The sequence below is a fragment of the Myotis daubentonii genome, chromosome 6, assembly GCF_963259705.1.
Source record: "Myotis daubentonii chromosome 6, mMyoDau2.1, whole genome shotgun sequence".
Lineage (NCBI taxonomy): Eukaryota > Metazoa > Chordata > Mammalia > Chiroptera > Vespertilionidae > Myotis > Myotis daubentonii.
This window is the reverse complement of record NC_081845.1, coordinates 8,501,469-8,519,308: the sequence shown is the minus strand read 5'-3', so window position 1 is coordinate 8,519,308 and position 17,840 is coordinate 8,501,469. Positions and strand designations below refer to the sequence as shown.

General features: G+C 42.8%; 1 protein-coding gene across 2 annotated transcripts in view; it reads right to left on the bottom strand.

The window, feature by feature from the left end:
* Nucleotides 1-17,840, bottom strand: part of SYNE1 (spectrin repeat containing nuclear envelope protein 1) — a 392,090-nt gene that overhangs the window by 140,439 nt on the left and 233,811 nt on the right. The window contains exons 83-93 of one of the 2 annotated variants that reach the window (XM_059700015.1): nt 16,628-16,793; nt 16,145-16,300; nt 14,450-14,602; nt 13,646-13,828; nt 12,240-12,377; nt 7,833-8,018; nt 7,268-7,390; nt 6,645-6,827; nt 5,191-5,334; nt 1,457-1,642; nt 180-320 (exon numbers count right to left, since the gene is read on the bottom strand). In XM_059700015.1, coding sequence (XP_059555998.1) covers nt 180-320; nt 1,457-1,642; nt 5,191-5,334; nt 6,645-6,827; nt 7,268-7,390; nt 7,833-8,018; nt 12,240-12,377; nt 13,646-13,828; nt 14,450-14,602; nt 16,145-16,300; nt 16,628-16,793 — 1,759 coding nt within the window. Of the gene's footprint in view, nt 1-179; nt 321-1,456; nt 1,643-5,190; nt 5,354-6,644; nt 6,828-7,267; nt 7,391-7,832; nt 8,019-12,239; nt 12,378-13,645; nt 13,829-14,449; nt 14,603-16,144; nt 16,301-16,627; nt 16,794-17,840 lie in introns of those variants that run through there. The other variant, XM_059700013.1, reaches the window with a different exon arrangement.

The window sequence follows — 17,840 nt, the reverse complement described above, 5'->3', positions numbered from 1 at the left end:
AGAGGAGATGACCTGTAAAGCCAGGAGTGGTTTCACATGACAATCACAGCTTGTGCAACTGTCACACTTCACGGTGTGTTTCTCAAAGGCCAGGATTCACACCCTCAGACCGACAGGAATGAGGTCCTGCAGCCATCCAGAGAGCACAGCGAGGGGGTCCCCGAGCGGGCGGTAGGTACCTGGTTCACAGAAGCTTCGGTGTTTGCCACAGGAGACGGGGAGCGACAGGCAGGTGGAGAGGAGATCTCACTGCTGGTTCCTTCCTCCCCAGACTCCTCGGTGACAGGTGACAGCAGAGTGTGACAGCGACCTGCAGTCATCTGTCACACAAAAGGTAGCCCAGAGGACATAAAAATCAATTAGCTGTGCAACAAAAGACCTGGTCAGGCAGAGGTCAAACAGAGATCATTACACTAGTATAACTAAGCTTAGAATGACTGAGACCGCATCTCATGCACACTTGTGTTACACTTGTGTCAGTATTTAAAAGTGTGGTGCAGGTGAACATGAAGCTAGGAACCATTTGTAAAGAAACAGGGCTAGCAGGTGCCTATCAGAGTAAAAGTTTTGTGGTTGATGAAATAGTTCTCTAATTTATTTTCCTTTTCTTGATTGCTTGTACCTTTATAAATAATTTTTTAAAAGAACATGAATTGTACACATGATGGAAGGGTCTATCAAATGAAGCTTGGACTTTTGTGAACATCTCAAATTTCAAACATTCTGAGAAGCCAATTGCACCCTGAGGGACATGTCACCTACGCATCGGTTATGCACTGGACGTGGCACAGCACATATGTGTGGACACTACACAGCACTGAAACTCACTGAGTTACCAAAATAATTCATGCATGTTACATGCGAAGTGATGGGGAAATAAATGCAGGCAGAAATTAGTGGTACTTTTTTATTTTAATCCAAAGCTTAAGCTTTGGACCTTCTATTTTCTTAGTTTTCTAAGAATAGCCCTTCTTCTATATTTTACTAAACATTTCTACAACTAAACACACATATCTAGCCAGCCAATGTTTTAACTTGGAAAGCACACAATATATGTAGCATGATTCTCCCATCCCCCAGAAAACTAGAAAACTGTGCAAAGGTATCTTGTTTTGTTTTGTTTTAAATACTTAGAGCCTCTCAGTGTTCTTGCTCAGTTATAAACAAATGCAGGGCCGACCTTTGGCATGTTAAGTAATTCAGTAGTCTCAAGCAAATAGCTTTATGTCAACTGTCATTGTTTACAGTGTCAAATATTGGCTCTGGCCCAAATGTAGCAGAGACTTCAGGAGCCTGTCCCTCACTTCTCCTCGGCAAGACCTACTTCTGATCCCTAAAATAAGCCAGAGTAAACGTGGAGCCAGGAGCCAGGAGCCAGGAGCCAGGAGCCAGGGTGCAGTCAGAGAGCGAGAGAGAGTGCAGGGCGCCGGCAAACCTGGCCTTGACCCTTACTTACCATGACCACAGAGGGGTGGGCGGAGGTGGCTGGGAGGAGCTCCCGGTCCAAGTCCTCCGCCAGCCCCTCCACGCCCGTCACCGTCAGCAGCATGGTGGCGTTCTTAGCTTTCATTGTCAGCATCTTGCACTTGGAGTTCAAGGAGGCGATCTGCTCCTGGTAGCCCTTGATTTTCTGAGCCAGCTCCTGGGGAAACATGTTCCCACCCCCTGAGTGTCAGAGCGGCATCAGAAGGAAACAGCTCGCCGCGTTCATCTTCCTCCCGGCTGACCAATGAGATGGCAGCGCTGTGCCGGGCGGCAGCCACGGTGGGAAGCAGGATGTGGAGGGCGAGGGGCAGCGAGCCGCCTGCAGCGCTGGGCGCCGGAGCCGGACCGCCGCGGGGGCGCAGAGGGGCCGGAGCCGCTGGGCAGGACACCCAGGCTCCCGCCAGGGATCCTAACCCCGAGGGACGCTGCGTGCGCAGTCAGGAACTTATGTAACCTGAAGAGCCTGCCGCTCTCTTTCCAGCGCCTGAAGAACCTGTCACTGCCAGATGGTGCATGCCATGGAAATCAGGTCATGTGATGACTAAAATTACAGAAACATGCAAAGCTCAGCTCCGTACTGAATATTTCCAATAGAGCAGTCAGTTGTGCAGACCTGGGCAGTAAGCAGACTGCTTGCCATTCCTGTGTCCCTGGGAGCTGTTTTTGTAGATGAGCTTACTATTACATGTGAAAGCCTGATTTTTTAATGCAGATGACTCCCCAAATAAAATTTTTTGCATCTATCAAAATATCCGTCATGTTCTCTACCAGGCCTCACATGTTTCAGACTGGAGCTTTGAACTTATTCAGCTCAAATTTACTAGCTTTTAAATACGTTTCCTGTTGAAAAAATTGTCTTGAGAGATAGAGGATTTTAAACCTTTTACCAGGAGGTTATTGAAAATATATTCTGGACAGCACACAGCTCTTAAAAATTCTAAAATATTGCCCTAACTGGTTTGGCTCAGTGGATAGAGCGTTGGCCTACGGGCTGAAGGGTCCTAGGTTCGATTCTGGTCAAGAGCATGTACCTTGGCCGAGGGCACATCCCCAGTGGGGGGTGTGCAGGAGGCAGCCAATGGATGTTTCTCTCTCATCGATGTTTCTAACTCTCTATCCCTCTCCCTTCCTCTCTGTAAAAAAAAAAAATCAATAAAATATATTTTTTAAAAAATTCTAAAATATTGACATTCTAAAATAATAAGTTAGAACTATAATTCTAAAATATTAACATTATATTCTTACTTAAAAGATGACTACTTCTTTTAAAAAGTGAAAGTGTATATTCTAAAATTTATTCCTAAAACTACAACACCATTACTTTTTCCTATTCCTCTTATTTGGCTCCTTTGTCTAAAAAGTTTGTACAAAACAGTTTATGGCAAAGATATTAAATGTCAGTGCCTTTAAAATGAGTGAGTATATACAGATCTGTATACTTACACTCATTTTAAAAACACATTCAAACTAGAGCTTTGAACTTGAAGTTCAGAAACAAACAAAATGACAACAATAACAAAATTACATATATGTGTGTGTAAGTCTGTGTATATGGACATGTATCGGTATATATGCATATGTATACACACATGTGTACCATTTTGTTATTGTTGTCATTTTGGCCTATTCTTCTGACATCTAGAATAGTACAGGGACTTTTCAAGCAAGGATTTAAAAAGTAGGAATCATCACTTCTTTACCTACTAGGGCTGCTAGATACTTAATTAAACCTAAACAGTTTTAAAAATATAGTAGTGATTAAGTAGCTATTTACTATATATCTGGTCTCATGCCTAACACATGGGTATTCTATTAATAATTAGGTAACAGGCACATATACTAGTAAAAGACAACTACCAGCTCACTGTACTCCTTGAATTCAGTTCCCATAGGACAAATTCTTGTGCATTCTTACAATGGCTTGCCCCATCAGGTAGGTGAGAGGAATCTCTGTGAAGCACAATGAGTCTTAGTCCTTCCGCCCTTTGTACCCACATAGATGATCACTCCCATTCAAGACTGCAGTACCAAGGGTGCCCACACTGACAGTCAACACCCATGGCCTAAGCAGTTCCCAGCTCAATTGTGTGTAAAACTCATCTGGGTTGTTTGTTAAAAATGCAATTCAAGAGATCAACCAAAGGACTTGTATGCATAATGTTAGCCATGGACACAGACAATAGTGTGGGGAAGGCCTGGGGTCAGGGGTGGGGCAGGCTAGATGGGATCAATGGGGGTGGGGAGGGGGAGGGGGGGGAAGAAGAGGACATATGCAATACTTTCAACAATAAAGATTTTTTTTAAAAAAAAATGCAATTCTTGTCTCCAAAGAATATTGATTTCCTATGCTCATGAGAATTTGCAATATATAGTTACCCTATGTGACTGAGAGCAGAATTAGCAATCTAGAACTTTCTTCCCTAAGATAAGCCTGCCTATCTCCCATTAACTTTGTGGGTTGGTGGTCAAGTCTGCTCTATTAAAATGGAGCACTGACTGGGTTGACCTGTTCCCTATTCTCAGAAAGCATATGTATTTTTAATTTTTACTGGTTGTTTCTGAAAATGATTATAAAGGATGAGCATATCGGTGGGGATTTCCGGAGCAGTGGCTGCTCCGAGGAGAGCTGCCCTCTGTGGCTGCCCCCTGCACTCAGGGGCAGGCCTAGGCCAGATGGACAGCAACAGGCCTGTGTGTGCTCTCCTACAATTTGAAAGTGGCAGGATAATGTTCTCATTAAATGCAACATTTGAAAAGTCACAGAAAAAAATGGGAAATGAATCAGTTATCAGTTATTCTACGGGCTCAAGTTATCCATAAGGAAATCAGGCTCTCATCAAGATTTAGTTCTATTAACAGCAGACTGAAAGTACAGGAAGAAGCATTCAAATCAGGTTTACTCCTCTCAGCACTTTCCTTCCTGTGTTTGTTTTATACATACAATGAGCCCTGCCCAGGGCTAGGTCATCATTGATTTGAAGATTTATTCTAAATCCCACGACAAAGCTAACACTTGTCTACACTGATGTTTAGAACTGGCAGGGGGATGGGAGGAGAATGTGACAAAATGAGCAGATCTCTGATCAGGAGCCAGAACAGTTGGCAGCTGTCTGTGCTGGGAACCAGCTTCATGACCTTGGGCAGGTCATTTGTGTCTGAGCCCATCATTCTTTTCTTTGGGGCAGTGAGGTAGCCCAGATAGAGCCTGCTGCAGTGAAAACTAACTTGGAGCCCAAAATACTAGATTAGAATCTATTTTCTTTGAGGAACTAGATCTGGGGACTCGGGAAATCACCTAAAAAAAAAATCAGTTTTTCACCCGGCGGCAGGGCTCAGTAGATTGAGCGTCCTCCCATGCACCAAGAGGTCAAAGGTTTGATTCGCTGGCAGGGCACATGCCTGGGTTGCAAACTTGATACCCAGTAGGGAACCTGGAGGAGGCAACTGATCAATTCTTCTCCCTTGTTCTCTCTCTAAAAATCAATGAAAACATATTAAAAACAAAAAAAGTGTGTTGGGGGGGGGGGGGGGGAGGGAAGATTTATGCCAGTAGGCCTCAAAATGCAAACACAGCCCAAGAGACTGCCCAAGAACCGCACACGTATGTGCATGACAGGGAGGACCTTTCTCTCTCATTCACTGGAAACCAGTCACAGATTCTAATCCGGCCATTGTCCTGCCCCGCTTCCTGCGTTCCTGTCTCACCTCATGCTGAGAAATCTGGGCCTGCAGCTCCTGGATGTTGCTGGTGGCCACGGGCGTATCCTCGATCTCTCTGTGGGCTCCTTCTATCAGCTCCTGGAGGCGCTGCATCTCTTGTTCATATTGTTCATATTGCATCACAGCCTCCTTTGGGGGAAAAAAGGCCACAGCCTTATCTTTCCATATCAATAGGTGGGGAAGCAACGCTGTGCTGCTGTCAGCCAACTACAGCCTGAACTATCACCTGTGTGTCTGGGGAATAACGAAATGATGGGTAAAATTCCTAGGTGATCCAAAGCCTCAACTTTGCTCAGATGTTCCAGAACCTTCTCTCTAAAACATGCTGCTGAGATTACTCAGGAATTCAAAGCAATTAAGTGGCGAGATGCTCTATCTTCCCCTATTCATTGATCTGAATGAAGATGGTCAGACATGGTAGGAAAAGTGTAAAAACACAGTTATTATCCATCTAAGAATACTGAATATATATGTAAGGCACTTGGTAACTGCTAGAGTAGAGGATAAAAAATTACTTCAGCGTGACTTTTATTCCCAGGAATTTACTGCCTAACAAATGACAATATATGGAATAAGGACAGCTGACCAAAGAGGCCATTAGCAATGTAATGAGAGGATATGTACATAATTTTTGGGTAAAAATGGTACAACATGAGCCCTAGCAGGTTTGGCTCAGTGGATAGAGCATTGGCCTGCAGACTCAAGGGTCCCAGGTTCGATCTCGACCAAAGGCAAGTACCTCTGTTGCAGGCTCCTACCCGGCCTGGACCCTGGTCAGGGCACATACAAGAGGCAACCAATCGATGTGTTTCTCTCACATAAATATTTCTCTCTGTCTTTCCCTCTCTCTTCCACTCTCCCTATAAATCAATGGAAAAATATCCTCGGGTGAGGATTTAAAAAAAAAAAGAAAGAAAGAAATGGTGCAACATAAGTTGACATAAGTTGAAATGAGATATGAAGTAAATAGTATTATATTTTCCTAATAAATGATTTTTCTCTTATTAAAGAGACTAAGAGTTATACTTGGGTGCACTTCTCAGGCACGAAAATGCATTTAGTGCATCAATAAGCTGAAATGTGAAAAAAATTCTGTAATAAGTGCTAGCAGTAAAGTCATATTTCAAGGTTCTAGATGATTCTCAGATGAATATCGAGGCAAAAAATATGGCTAAATAGAATATTAACCTTTATAAGCTGTTGTTCTAAAAATATCGCTAAAAGATAGTGTTCACCAACAGATATCTTTTTATAGAGCGTTCCCCAGGCTTTCATGGGTGATCCAAATAATAGCTTTTCATTCCCTAATTTTACATAACCACAACCATCTGTCACAGTCCACACTCTGGGTGTGTGTTGAGGGCTGAGCCCTCACAAGCTCAGTAAAGGAGCCATGACCCTGGCTGCTGCTGGGCTGGCGTGGGGACCCCCGCACGTGCCTGCATGACATTGCACTGCTGGATGGCCACGTGCTGCAGCCGGCTGGCCTCCTCCTGCAGCTGCAGGGCCGCGTGGCAGAGCGGCAAGCTGGTGACCACGTCCTCGGGGATGCGGAGCGCGCTCTGGCAGGCCTGCACAGCGTGGACCTTCGGCTTCAGCGACTCCACCTCACACAACAGGTGCTGAAAGTGCGAGAGCATAGTTATACCCAAGACTTTCTCTCATAAGCAAGAGACAAATTACAGCGTGTTTACAAGTTATAAACATTTTCCAAGAAATATTACAAAAACAATGCATAGAGCCTGGTCAGTTGTGGCTCAGTGATTGAGCGTCAACCTATGAACCTGGAGGTCATGGTTCGATTCCGGTCAGGGCACATGCCGGGGCTGTGGGCTCGGTCCCCAGTGTGGGGCAGGCAAGAGGCAGCCCATCAATGATTCTCTCTCATCATTGATGTTTCTATCTCTCCCTCTCCCTTCCTCTCTGAAATCAATAAAAATATATTTAAAAACACTTAGCATATAGAGCTAAGACTATAACTGAGTTTAAAAATCATTTTTCCTCACTCTCCTCTTTTTAAAATCTAGGCTCCCGCTCAGCGCCCCGGGTTGATTTTGCTCACCTGTCGATGAGAGAGTTGCTCCTTGAGACTAAGGCGTCCCACTTCCGGGGAGGCCAGCGTTGTCTGGGCTTGCTCCAGACCCACTTGTAGGTGTTTCAGCTCTGCTTCAAATTGTTTCATATCCTGCGGAGGAAAAGCAACACGCATGTCATTACTTAAGCACTTGAAGTTCAAGTTCAAGATGAAGAATAGCATCACAGTCAAAGAAGGCTCAGCAGAGGTGAGCACTATACCTCCACTATAAAGCACCACTGTTTGTTTGTTTTGTTTTGCTTTTAATCCTCACCCGAGGATATTTTTCCATTGATTTTTAGAGAGAGTGGAAGAGAGAGGGAAAGACAGAGAGAAACATCAATGTGAGAGAAACACAGAGATTGGTTGCCTCCTGCACGAGCCCCAACTAGCACCCAGGCCGGGGAGGAGCTTGCAACCAAGGTACGTGCCTTGATTGAAATAGCACCAGAGACCCTTCAGGCTGCAGGCCGACACCCTACCACTGAGCTAAACCAGCGAGGGCATGTTTTTTTTAATGGACTTCTCAATTTAAATGATGACTATTTTTTACCTTGGCAGCATCTTGGAGATTCTGCAAACGAAGCTTGATCATCTGCCGCAGCTCCTCCGCCTCCCGTCCCAGTTCGGCCACTTGCTGAGACATCTTTTCTGTATAGTACACGCTAGCGAGGTGCTGCAACTTCTCAGCCATCGCTTCCAGATCTCTGTGAATTTCCTCAGACTCTTCCAGCATGGTCTAGAGTGAAGGATCAATACTCATGATATTGATAGGTAGGTGGAGAGGTATTGGTAATCAACATGGTGTGGTGTAAACACCATCCAACTGGGAAGGGAGTAAGGAGACGCAATTCACCCTTCCCATGTGCACGGCATAGGATGTAATCTTCACACCCCTGTGCCCACTCCCTACCTACTATTAACCCCATTTCACAGAATAAGAAATTGAAGTTCAGAAATGGTAAACAATTTGCTGAGGCCACGTGTTATTAAGTGTTGGACCATTAGGCTCGGGCTCTGCCTACCACCCTGAGGTGCTCCCTGGTGAAGGTAGGAGCAGAGCATGCCAGCAAGAGCAGCCACATAGGGTGGCTTCCTCAGGCCGCTGGGCCTCCTGTCTTTCATCACATGTATTTCAATGAAGGAGATGCATTTCAGCTCTCGTACTCCATAACTACGAAATGAAAATAAAACAAGAGCTCTGCAAACAAACAACAAAATTTTGCTCACTCGCCTTAAATGAGACAAGGGGATAGAGGCAACCTAGGATCCCTAGAGGAATGAAACACGCCCTGGTCATTCAGGACCGTACCATCTACTGGGAGCACCACTAACATGAGTGGATTGACAACCATGTGCTGTGCACGGCCTGAGTGGAGTGAAAGAGAAGACGGGGGTGAGGAATGCAGAGGTGAGATGCACTGCAGGCAGTTGGAGAAGGCTTCCTGGAAGAGCCTCACTTGGAGCTGAGTCTGAAGGATGTCTGCATGCTGACCGACGGGGAGCAGCACCGGCAAAAGCACCGAGGGGAGTAGGCACAACGCGGGCAGGTACTGGGCGAGTGATGCATAAAGACAAGTGGGAGGTGGGGCATTAGTCTTAGGCAATAGACTCTGATTTTAAAAAGTAGAGTACAGCCCAGCCCGTGTGGATAAGTGGTTGAGCATCGACCTATGAACCAGGAGGTTACAGTTTGATCCCCAGTGGGGGCCATGCAGGAAGCAGGGATCAGTGATTCTCTCTCACCATTGATGCTTCTATCTCTCCTTCCCCCTATCCCTTCCTCTCTAAAATCAATAAAAAAATCTTTTTAAAAAATAGAGTACACTTTTTCTCATAATAAACATTATATATGGGGTGGACAAAAGTAGGTTTACAGTTATAATATAAATAAATAATACCGTAATTAGTAAATAATAAAAGAATAAACTCTGTTTCACATACTCACAGCTGCAAACCTACTTTGCCCACCCTGTATATGTGTATGTGTATATATATATATATATATATATATATATATATATATATATATATGCCTAAGCGACTGTTTGACCATTGGACTAGTAGCTATGATGTGCACTGACCACCAGGGGGCAGATGCTCAATGCATAGGCATGGAAACATGGAACAAACTGATGAATCTCAGAAGGAAGTGGGGAAGGGGAAGGCAGGAAGAGATTAACCAAAGATCTTATATGCATGGATTCGGCCTGCCCTGCAGGGATTGGTCCGAAACCGGCAGTCTGACATCCCCCAAGGGATTCTGGATTGCGAGAGGGTGCAGGCCAGGCCGAGGGACCCCACCGGTGCATGAATCTGTGCACTGGGTCTCTAGTGTATAAATAAAATTTTCCATAATCCCATGCCTGAGAGATAACTTTAAGTAAGCTATAACTGCTGTTACGTGTGGGTACATTTCTAGGTAATAGAGATATTAACCCACGTACAATTTCCCATCTTTCTTTTTCACCTGACATTGGAAACATGCATTTTCTTTCTGTGCACTGTTTTTGGATAAACTCAGGTGGCTTCAGTTACCAAGGCAGGCACAAGAGAACTCGCTGGAACAGTGTGTGCAGGCCGAGTTCTCTCCTGAGTCTCATGGGAGGTAACCACCAACACCCGATATCTGTCCATCTGTACTCAACCCACCCAACTGCCCACGTCAAACAAGCCTGGGAATTGTCCTTGGCTCCTCCCTCCCATTCAGCCACTCCCACAGTCTCAACATTCGGAATTTTAGCTCAGTAACACCCCTTGCTTGTGTCTTCTCTCAGCCTCCAAAGAGAGGCCTTGTCGCTTCCTCCTGGAATACTACAGCCACCTTCTAATCAATCACCTCCTATGTCATCTTGCCTTCATTAACCTGCTCATTTCCACAGGGCAGTTTAGTCATCTTCCTTAAAAATACAAGTCTGTATTTGTCACTTGCCTGCAGAACATCTGTCAAAGGCTTCAGAGTGAGTTTAGGATCAAGTACAAGTGCTTACCCAGCTTCCATGATCTGCCTTCTCGTTTGCTATCTACTCCAGCCTCCAAGGCCTCTGTCTACCAGCCCCTTCCTCAACACCTTCCCCCCAGAGTGCTCCTTCCAGTGCACCACGCAGAGCTCCCCTCGCTCTTATACTACACAGGTGGGCTGCCTGTCTTTCAGGACTCAGCCCAGAATCACCTATTCCTGAGGATAATTCTTTAACCTTCTCAAACCTGGCAGCCTAGGTGGAGCACCCCACTTTGGGCTCCTTCAGCAACTTGATCCCTTAATGCCTTCATCACCATCACCTGGAGTGTTATTGTCTAGATCTGTCTATCTCCTTCCTCCCTTTAATTATCAACTCCCTCGGGGGACAGGGACAGGAAATACTGTTTGTACTCCAAGTGCCTCCTGAAATTCCTACCTTTGAAAAATACTTCATAAATGTTTGTTGAATAAACAAATGAGCAAAGGAGTTATTTGAAAGAAAAAGCCTTTATGGTCGTTTTAAAGATTGCATTCAATTCTATTATATCCAAAAATTTACTCAGATAAATGAACTGACATTTATGTTTCCTTTAAAATTCCACAAATTTCACTCTCGTGACTAATCCTGCATAAAGTATTTTCTACATTGTGGACTATGGAGTAGGGACATTTTGATGATCATGATCCATTCTGCCAATTGTTTTTCAAAGAGATTTTATCAGGTTACCAGGAGTATGTGAGAGCTCTTGCTTCTTTAAATATAAACTTTAATGAACAGTGTTAACTTGATAGTTAAAATGTGTTCTCTCTCTTAAATTTGTATTTGTAGATTTCTAATGAGGCTGAATATTTTTTTCATTGTTTACAACCAGTTGTATCATAAGTCTTGTCTGTTAATATGTAAGCATATCTTTAAGTAGAAGATTGGGGTTGTTAAGAAAGATTTATTGAGAGAGTGTGTGTGATTGACTATAGAAGAAAGATTGTGGGTACAGGAAACCAATTAGAAGCCTGTTAAAGAAGTCCAGGGAGAAAATGAGGCTTTAATCTTAGAGTCCTGTCAACTGGAATAGATAGGAGAATAGATTTAAAAGACATAAGCATACAGAAATCAGAATAAAAGAAAGAGAAAACCTAAAATACTTGAGGATATCCATGTAACTTAAAAGGCATTCTGTATTTTACTGAAAGATAACAGCTGTTAGATATCTATATCTAATTCAAACCCGAGTTATAAAAGAATGAAATAATTTCCTGGATGACATGCCCCAGAGAAAGCTGCAGAGGAAATGAAGCAATGCGGCCACCTTGTGATGTGGACCCATTTCTGGTTCCCAGTTGACAACCGCTTCCTGTGGAAAGCCAGGAGACAGGCCAGGCGGAGGGCTGAGAAGGCGGAGGCAGGAGAGCTCAACACCCACGTGTCAGATCATGTGCTTAATGTCTGCACATGAGCTCTACCTACCATTTGATCCTTGTACTAATTCTGCAGGATAAATCACTCGCATCTCCATCATATTGATGGGAAGACTGAGTTCAGAGAGGGAAAGTAGTTTGATCCAAATCACACCGCCCTAAATGGCAGAGCTGGGTTTTCCCCGGAATCTTACTTGAGCCTACATAATCTTTCCGTCGGTCACTACATCTCTTCATGGGGAAGAATTCCCCACCGTATCCCAGCATACAACTGTTTCAAAGCAGCAGCAAAAAATGAAGCAATTATGTTTGTCTTGAGAAAGGAAAGTCTAGGGGAGGGTACCCATTTATTTATACAGTCTTATGAAATCTCACAGGTGACTACTGTCAAACGACTGGACACGTCATAGGGCTACCTTAGCTTTCTTTCTTTCTTTTTTTTTTCTTTTTCTCTCTTTCCTTTTTTAAAATCTAGCACCTACAGTAATTTGGCATTACAGACCTCTAAGTTTTCTCAGTTTTTTCACTTAAATTAAGTTGTTCCTTTAGTTACTCTTTGAGAACTATTTTTCCCCAAGTTACCTGATGTGAAATGTATTGTTCCCGAAGTTGTTTTGCAGAATTCCACACAATCTTTGCATGTACCAATACTTTAGCTTTGTCAATCCACTTCAAAATGAATTCAAGCAGTTCATTGTATTCTTCTAAATGTGATGTTGCCTAAGAAAATCATTAACATTCAGATAACAAATGAAACCTCTATTTCTTGAACTTTAAATCAGTTTTCTGTCTCTTTTTGGATACAATAGTCCTATAGTTGATCATTATAATATCTGAGATATTTAAAGTGTCAACGTAAGAAAAGTCCAAACCCATAGATAATTTTTATTAGTTTTTTTGAGGTAACCGATGACCTATAGCAGGGAGCAAGATCTCACAGAATAACAACTTTGCAGCTTCTTTTAAAAATTAAGGTGGGTATGTAAGGAAGACTGGAGAAGATTAGAAGGCGGTGATTGGATTACACAGGGTAGTTAACAAGATTATAGGCTCTCTCGGTTAGGATTTATTTTAAAGGTGTGCTATTCTAGAAGCACAAGAACAGTGGACAGGGAGGGCTGGCTTAAAATCTTTCACTAAAGAAGTTATAGGCCTGGGGCGGGACTCCCCACCATGACCTGCCCAGTTAGTACTTACAATTGGCACCCAGTGAGGTTACTTTGCATAGGAATCCTCCCCCCTTTTTCAGTTTACAAAAGATATCATGAAAAAGCATGTCCTTGTTGAAAATATTGCAAGGACTTCCCAGTGACTTTAGGGTAAAGTCCAAGTACTTCCTATGCTTGAATAATCTGTCTTTAAAGAAAGTTCTCTCTTCTTATCTCTTATTCAGCTATCTAGCTCCCTTTTCTGCTTCCCCTCTTCTATATTCCACCCTCACTGAGGGTGGGGATTATGGCATTCCAGGTTTCAATATTGTCATTCATTGGTTGCCAAATCCTAATTGAACTTGTCCCTGGTTACAGAAAACATACACAATGGATTAGCAACAGTTGAGTCTATACTCAACAATTATGATGGATGTGTGTGACCTGAACATGTTCAGTAAATGATAGCTATTAAATATCTGTATGTCTATATACATATCTTACTTTAAGATACTTGAATTCACACAAACTGAATTGTGAAATGTTAATGGATGAATATACATTTTACAAAAATACTTTCCCAGTTTACAAAATATTCACCCCAAAAGTGTACTTACATGACCACCTTTGTCAATAAATTTATGATATGGCTTGATATCAAATAAAGGCAAGTTCCGTATGTCTAATTCTTAGGAACACAAGTGCTGTATGAAATAAGCTACTCTTAATAAATTATTCTCACCATTGTCAATATCATCTTTTTATTTATTTTCAAAAGAGGAGAACAGAACAGAGAATTTCTGCCCTTGAGAAGTTGGATTCCTGGCCTGGAACACATACCTGGCTGAGCTTGAAGAACCGAGTCTCGGCCTGCCTGCTGGTCTGCTGGTGGAGTTCCGTCAGTTTCCCGACCTTCTTGGTCAGCGGCTTACCCAGTTGGCCATTCTGCTCCGAGAACTTTTGTAATGCTCCATCCAGTTCCAATAACTTTAAGTTACAGGCATCCAATTCCTCCCCTAGCACCTAGGTGGTCATCAAAATGCAAGAACATCAGACTACAGGAAATAAATGTCTCCAGATTTTTCAAGTTCAGGAGGATGATATTAAATGATCTTAGTATAAGACAAATACAAATGATTTGTATGACCATGACCCGGTCATTTCCATTTCTTGGGTTGGAAGTCAGAGCAGGACGTTTGGCAACCCTGGTGTTTATTTCCTATGAGGCTGAGAGCTCACATTTTCCTTCTGCTCCGCCCAGAAGGGTTAGGCACTTAGCTCATCAGCAGAGTGAGAACTCGGATTGAGCTCCTAAGAACATCCTTCACCTTGGAATTGACATACCCGTATTCCTAACTCATCACTGAGTTCTCTGACACTTCTCCTGCTTACCCACACATGCATGTATGTTTATGAATAAAGTTCAATTGTGATGATAAATTATATCATGTAAATAGATCTATGCTATCATATTTATAGAGTTTCTTGATTGCCTCTCTTTACTGTCTGGTTTTAAGGAAGCTTGCTGATCAAAAAGCTCTTTTTTTTAAAAAAAAAAAAAGATATTCCCAAAATGTACTAACTCCCAAACAATACTGAATGCATTCAGCAGCACTCCTTATGTTCCCAGTTCTCTTTCCTTACCTTTTGGTCAGCTTTAGCTTGAACTAAGTTATCTGTCTTTGCCCTCAGCTTAGTTAGAATAGTTGTGAGATCTTTGGTTATCTTCTGAATTTGCCGGCTGAACTCCTGGCTCGTGGCCTTGCTCTGTTCAATTTGTTTTACTCTGTCCTGGATCTAAACAATCAACGAGAACAGCAAAACCAAGCATGGTTAAACTTGGGTCACATACAAAAAACCTCATTGTTGACGAGAGATTTCAGGTGGTTCCTGCTGCTTTGGCATCTATGAGCTTTGTCGAAGCAGCCCCTGTAGTTACAAACTCACATGTTTTCCATGCAGCCTCCCCTCCCCCATCTGCAAGCATTCGCTGCAGGTCTATCTGCTGCTCTTTCAGTAAAGGAACAAAACAAGCAACTCATGTACAGTGATTCACTCATCAAATATTTAGCGTCTGCATAGATGGCCATGTAGATAGTGGAGCCCGAATCTCTGCTCACTAACACTGTGACCTGCAGCACACAGACTCCTCCTCTAAGAATTTTTCTTCATAATATGCAGAACTCTCCTTTATAACTGGAACGCACACACATTTCCAAGCACCTTTCCATGAGCAGCTGCTAATGACCTGGTAACTGTCTAACTTTGCAGTCGCGTCCCGAGAGGATGACAAGAGAACATTAAGCACCTCCAGGGGAAGGGGAAAAAGGACAGTTAACATTTACATGTTTCTAATGGCTGTGGTTTGATTTGATAACGAATATTCATACTTTGGCTTATAATAAAATGCCAAAGGAAAGAAGGTAAAGAAATTTTCTCTTTGTATAAATGAAAGGCTGCAATACACCTAGAAGGGTGACTGGTAGCCTCTGGGCACTCAATGAATATTTGTTAAACACATGGTATATATCTTATTTTTGTTGTTGTTCCGCTAAGTCTTTTGTTTTTTGGAAAAAGGTAAGGGAAAGTAGATAAGTTATTTCTAATTATATGACACTAGAGGCACGGTGCACAAAATTTGTGAACATGGGGGAGGTTGTCCCTCAGCCCAGCCTGCACCCTCTTGCAATCTGGGACCACTGGCTCCTAACCCCTCACCTGCCTGCCCGCCTCATCGGCCTAACTGCTCTCCCCTGCTGCCTGATCGCCCCTAACCATCTCTGCCTTGGTCCTGCCACCATGGCTTTGTCCAGAAGGATGTCCAGAAGGTCATTCAGAAGACGCCCAGTATAATTAGCATATTGACCTTTTATTATTATAGATTATTGTTCATGTCTGTGATCATCTGGTGTGTATGTGTTTTATCTAATTTAACAGCATTGTTTTTTTGTTTTGTTAATCCTCAACTGAGGATATTTTTTCCATTGCTTTTTCAGAGAGAGTAGAAGGGAGGGAGAGGGAAGGGAGAGAGGGAAACAATGATGTGAAAGAGACTCATCGACTGACTGCCTACTGCATGAGCCTCAAACAGGGGACAGGGAGCAAACTTGCAACCCACATACATGCCCTTGATGGGAAATCGAACCAGCGACTCTTCAGTATGCAGGCAGACACTCTAACCATTGAGCACACTGTCCAGGGCAATAGTATTGTTTTATGCTGATCAGATTTTAAACTCTATATCCATAAAGAAGTCCTTGTGAAAATCAAGAACCCTTGCACAAGAACGCTGAGCCTATGAAAGAAGGGAAAGGCACTCTTTCTTGGGCATGGGTTTACCTGGTCATGGACAGTTCCTAGGTTCAATGCCACCTCCGCTAGCTGCAGGGAGAGCTCAGAAGGTAGTATAGCATAAAGACCCAAGTACTTGGTCTTCTGCTCCTCGGCTACTGTCTCAATGTTCTGTCGGTGCTTTGTGGCTTCTGTTAGGAGAATCTGAAGAAAAGATCAAAACAAGAAATGTCTGGGAGCCTAAAGAAATTTCCATGGGTATAGAGACAAGACAATGTATTGTCCATCAGTACATATTTAAATGTGGAATTAGAGAGACATCTTAAGAAAAACCAAGCTTTTCTTTAGCCTCTGAAAAAGAAACATGTCCACTTTATACAGAACAAACAAAAACCCCATCAAATAATACTAAAAGACTCTTATATAACACATTTCTGAAAATTTTTAATTCAATATTCTAAACAAATGTGTCATATTAAAATCAGGGCAATTTTTTAATGATAGGTATAAGGAATGAGGAGAGTTTTGTACCTGAAGTTCTTCAAGTTGAGCATCTATTTCTATTGTTGGATTCTCCAAATATTCCTTCGTTTCCCGAACCCAGGATTTCACAGAATTGATCTGAGTCTCCACCCCTTCTCGGTCCTTCAGCTCTCGCTTCACCACCTTCCCCTGACTCCTCACTTTCTCCTGCATGCTTCAGACACATTTCAGGGAGAAAGCAGAAGTGAATTGGAAATGAAAGGAACCCCTAGCTCACAGCATTATATTATCCAAAACAGACATTTTTTTTAAAAGGTGAAATCTCATATCTTTTTGCAACTAAATTCACGTCCCCAAAACTGTCAGATAATTTTCAGTAAGACTTACGTTTGGTCCCCAAGTATACTGGAAGAATATATATCAGGTGAAGTGAATGATTTTTCCCTGGAAAATTGAGAACTGACACACTCCACTGCTACTACATTGCAATTAATGTTTTATGTAAAATAACCAGGACGTTGTTTATTTAGTTTCTCTCCAGAAATCGACTCACATGAATTGGGGTCATCAGTCTTTAAAAGTAATGTGTAATTGGAGTATCTGTGGCCATTAGAAACCAGTCTTTGAAGTCAAGCTTTGGAAATGTTACAGTTAATAATGTTCAACACCCAAATTGTAAGTCTTTCTTTGAATTGACATAAATTTGGTTAAAAAGTTTAAATAAGTGGAGCCCAGTTCTCCTGAATTCATGTATAACTGAAGAGGTGGATATGATATAGGACATGTATGAATAATAGTAGCTAATACAGCAGTTAAATTATCTATTGACATTTCTTCTCTGGCCCCATAAGTGAATCAGGCTGGTTATATATCATCAAGTTTTCTTTTCTTTTTTTTAAAATTTATTTATTGTCTAAAGTTTTACAAATGCCTCCTTTTTCCCCCGCTCGCCCCTCCCAGCCCCTCCAAGCCATTCCCACTCCAGGCAAGCCCCCACCGCCCCAGTGTCCGTGTCCATTGGTTACCCTAATATGCATGCATACAAGTCCTTTGGTTGCTCTCTAACCACCACCCCGCCCACCCACACACTCCCCTGCCATCTGTCTCTGGATCTATTCTTGTTCATCAAATTATGTTGATCATTATATCCCGCATATGTATACCATTAAGTTTAACTTCCTCTGGCCACAAAGTGCGAAAAGGCTTATTTGCCTGAACTTCGGCATCATCCTTGTTCTCATCTCTCAGTCATCCAGGTTAG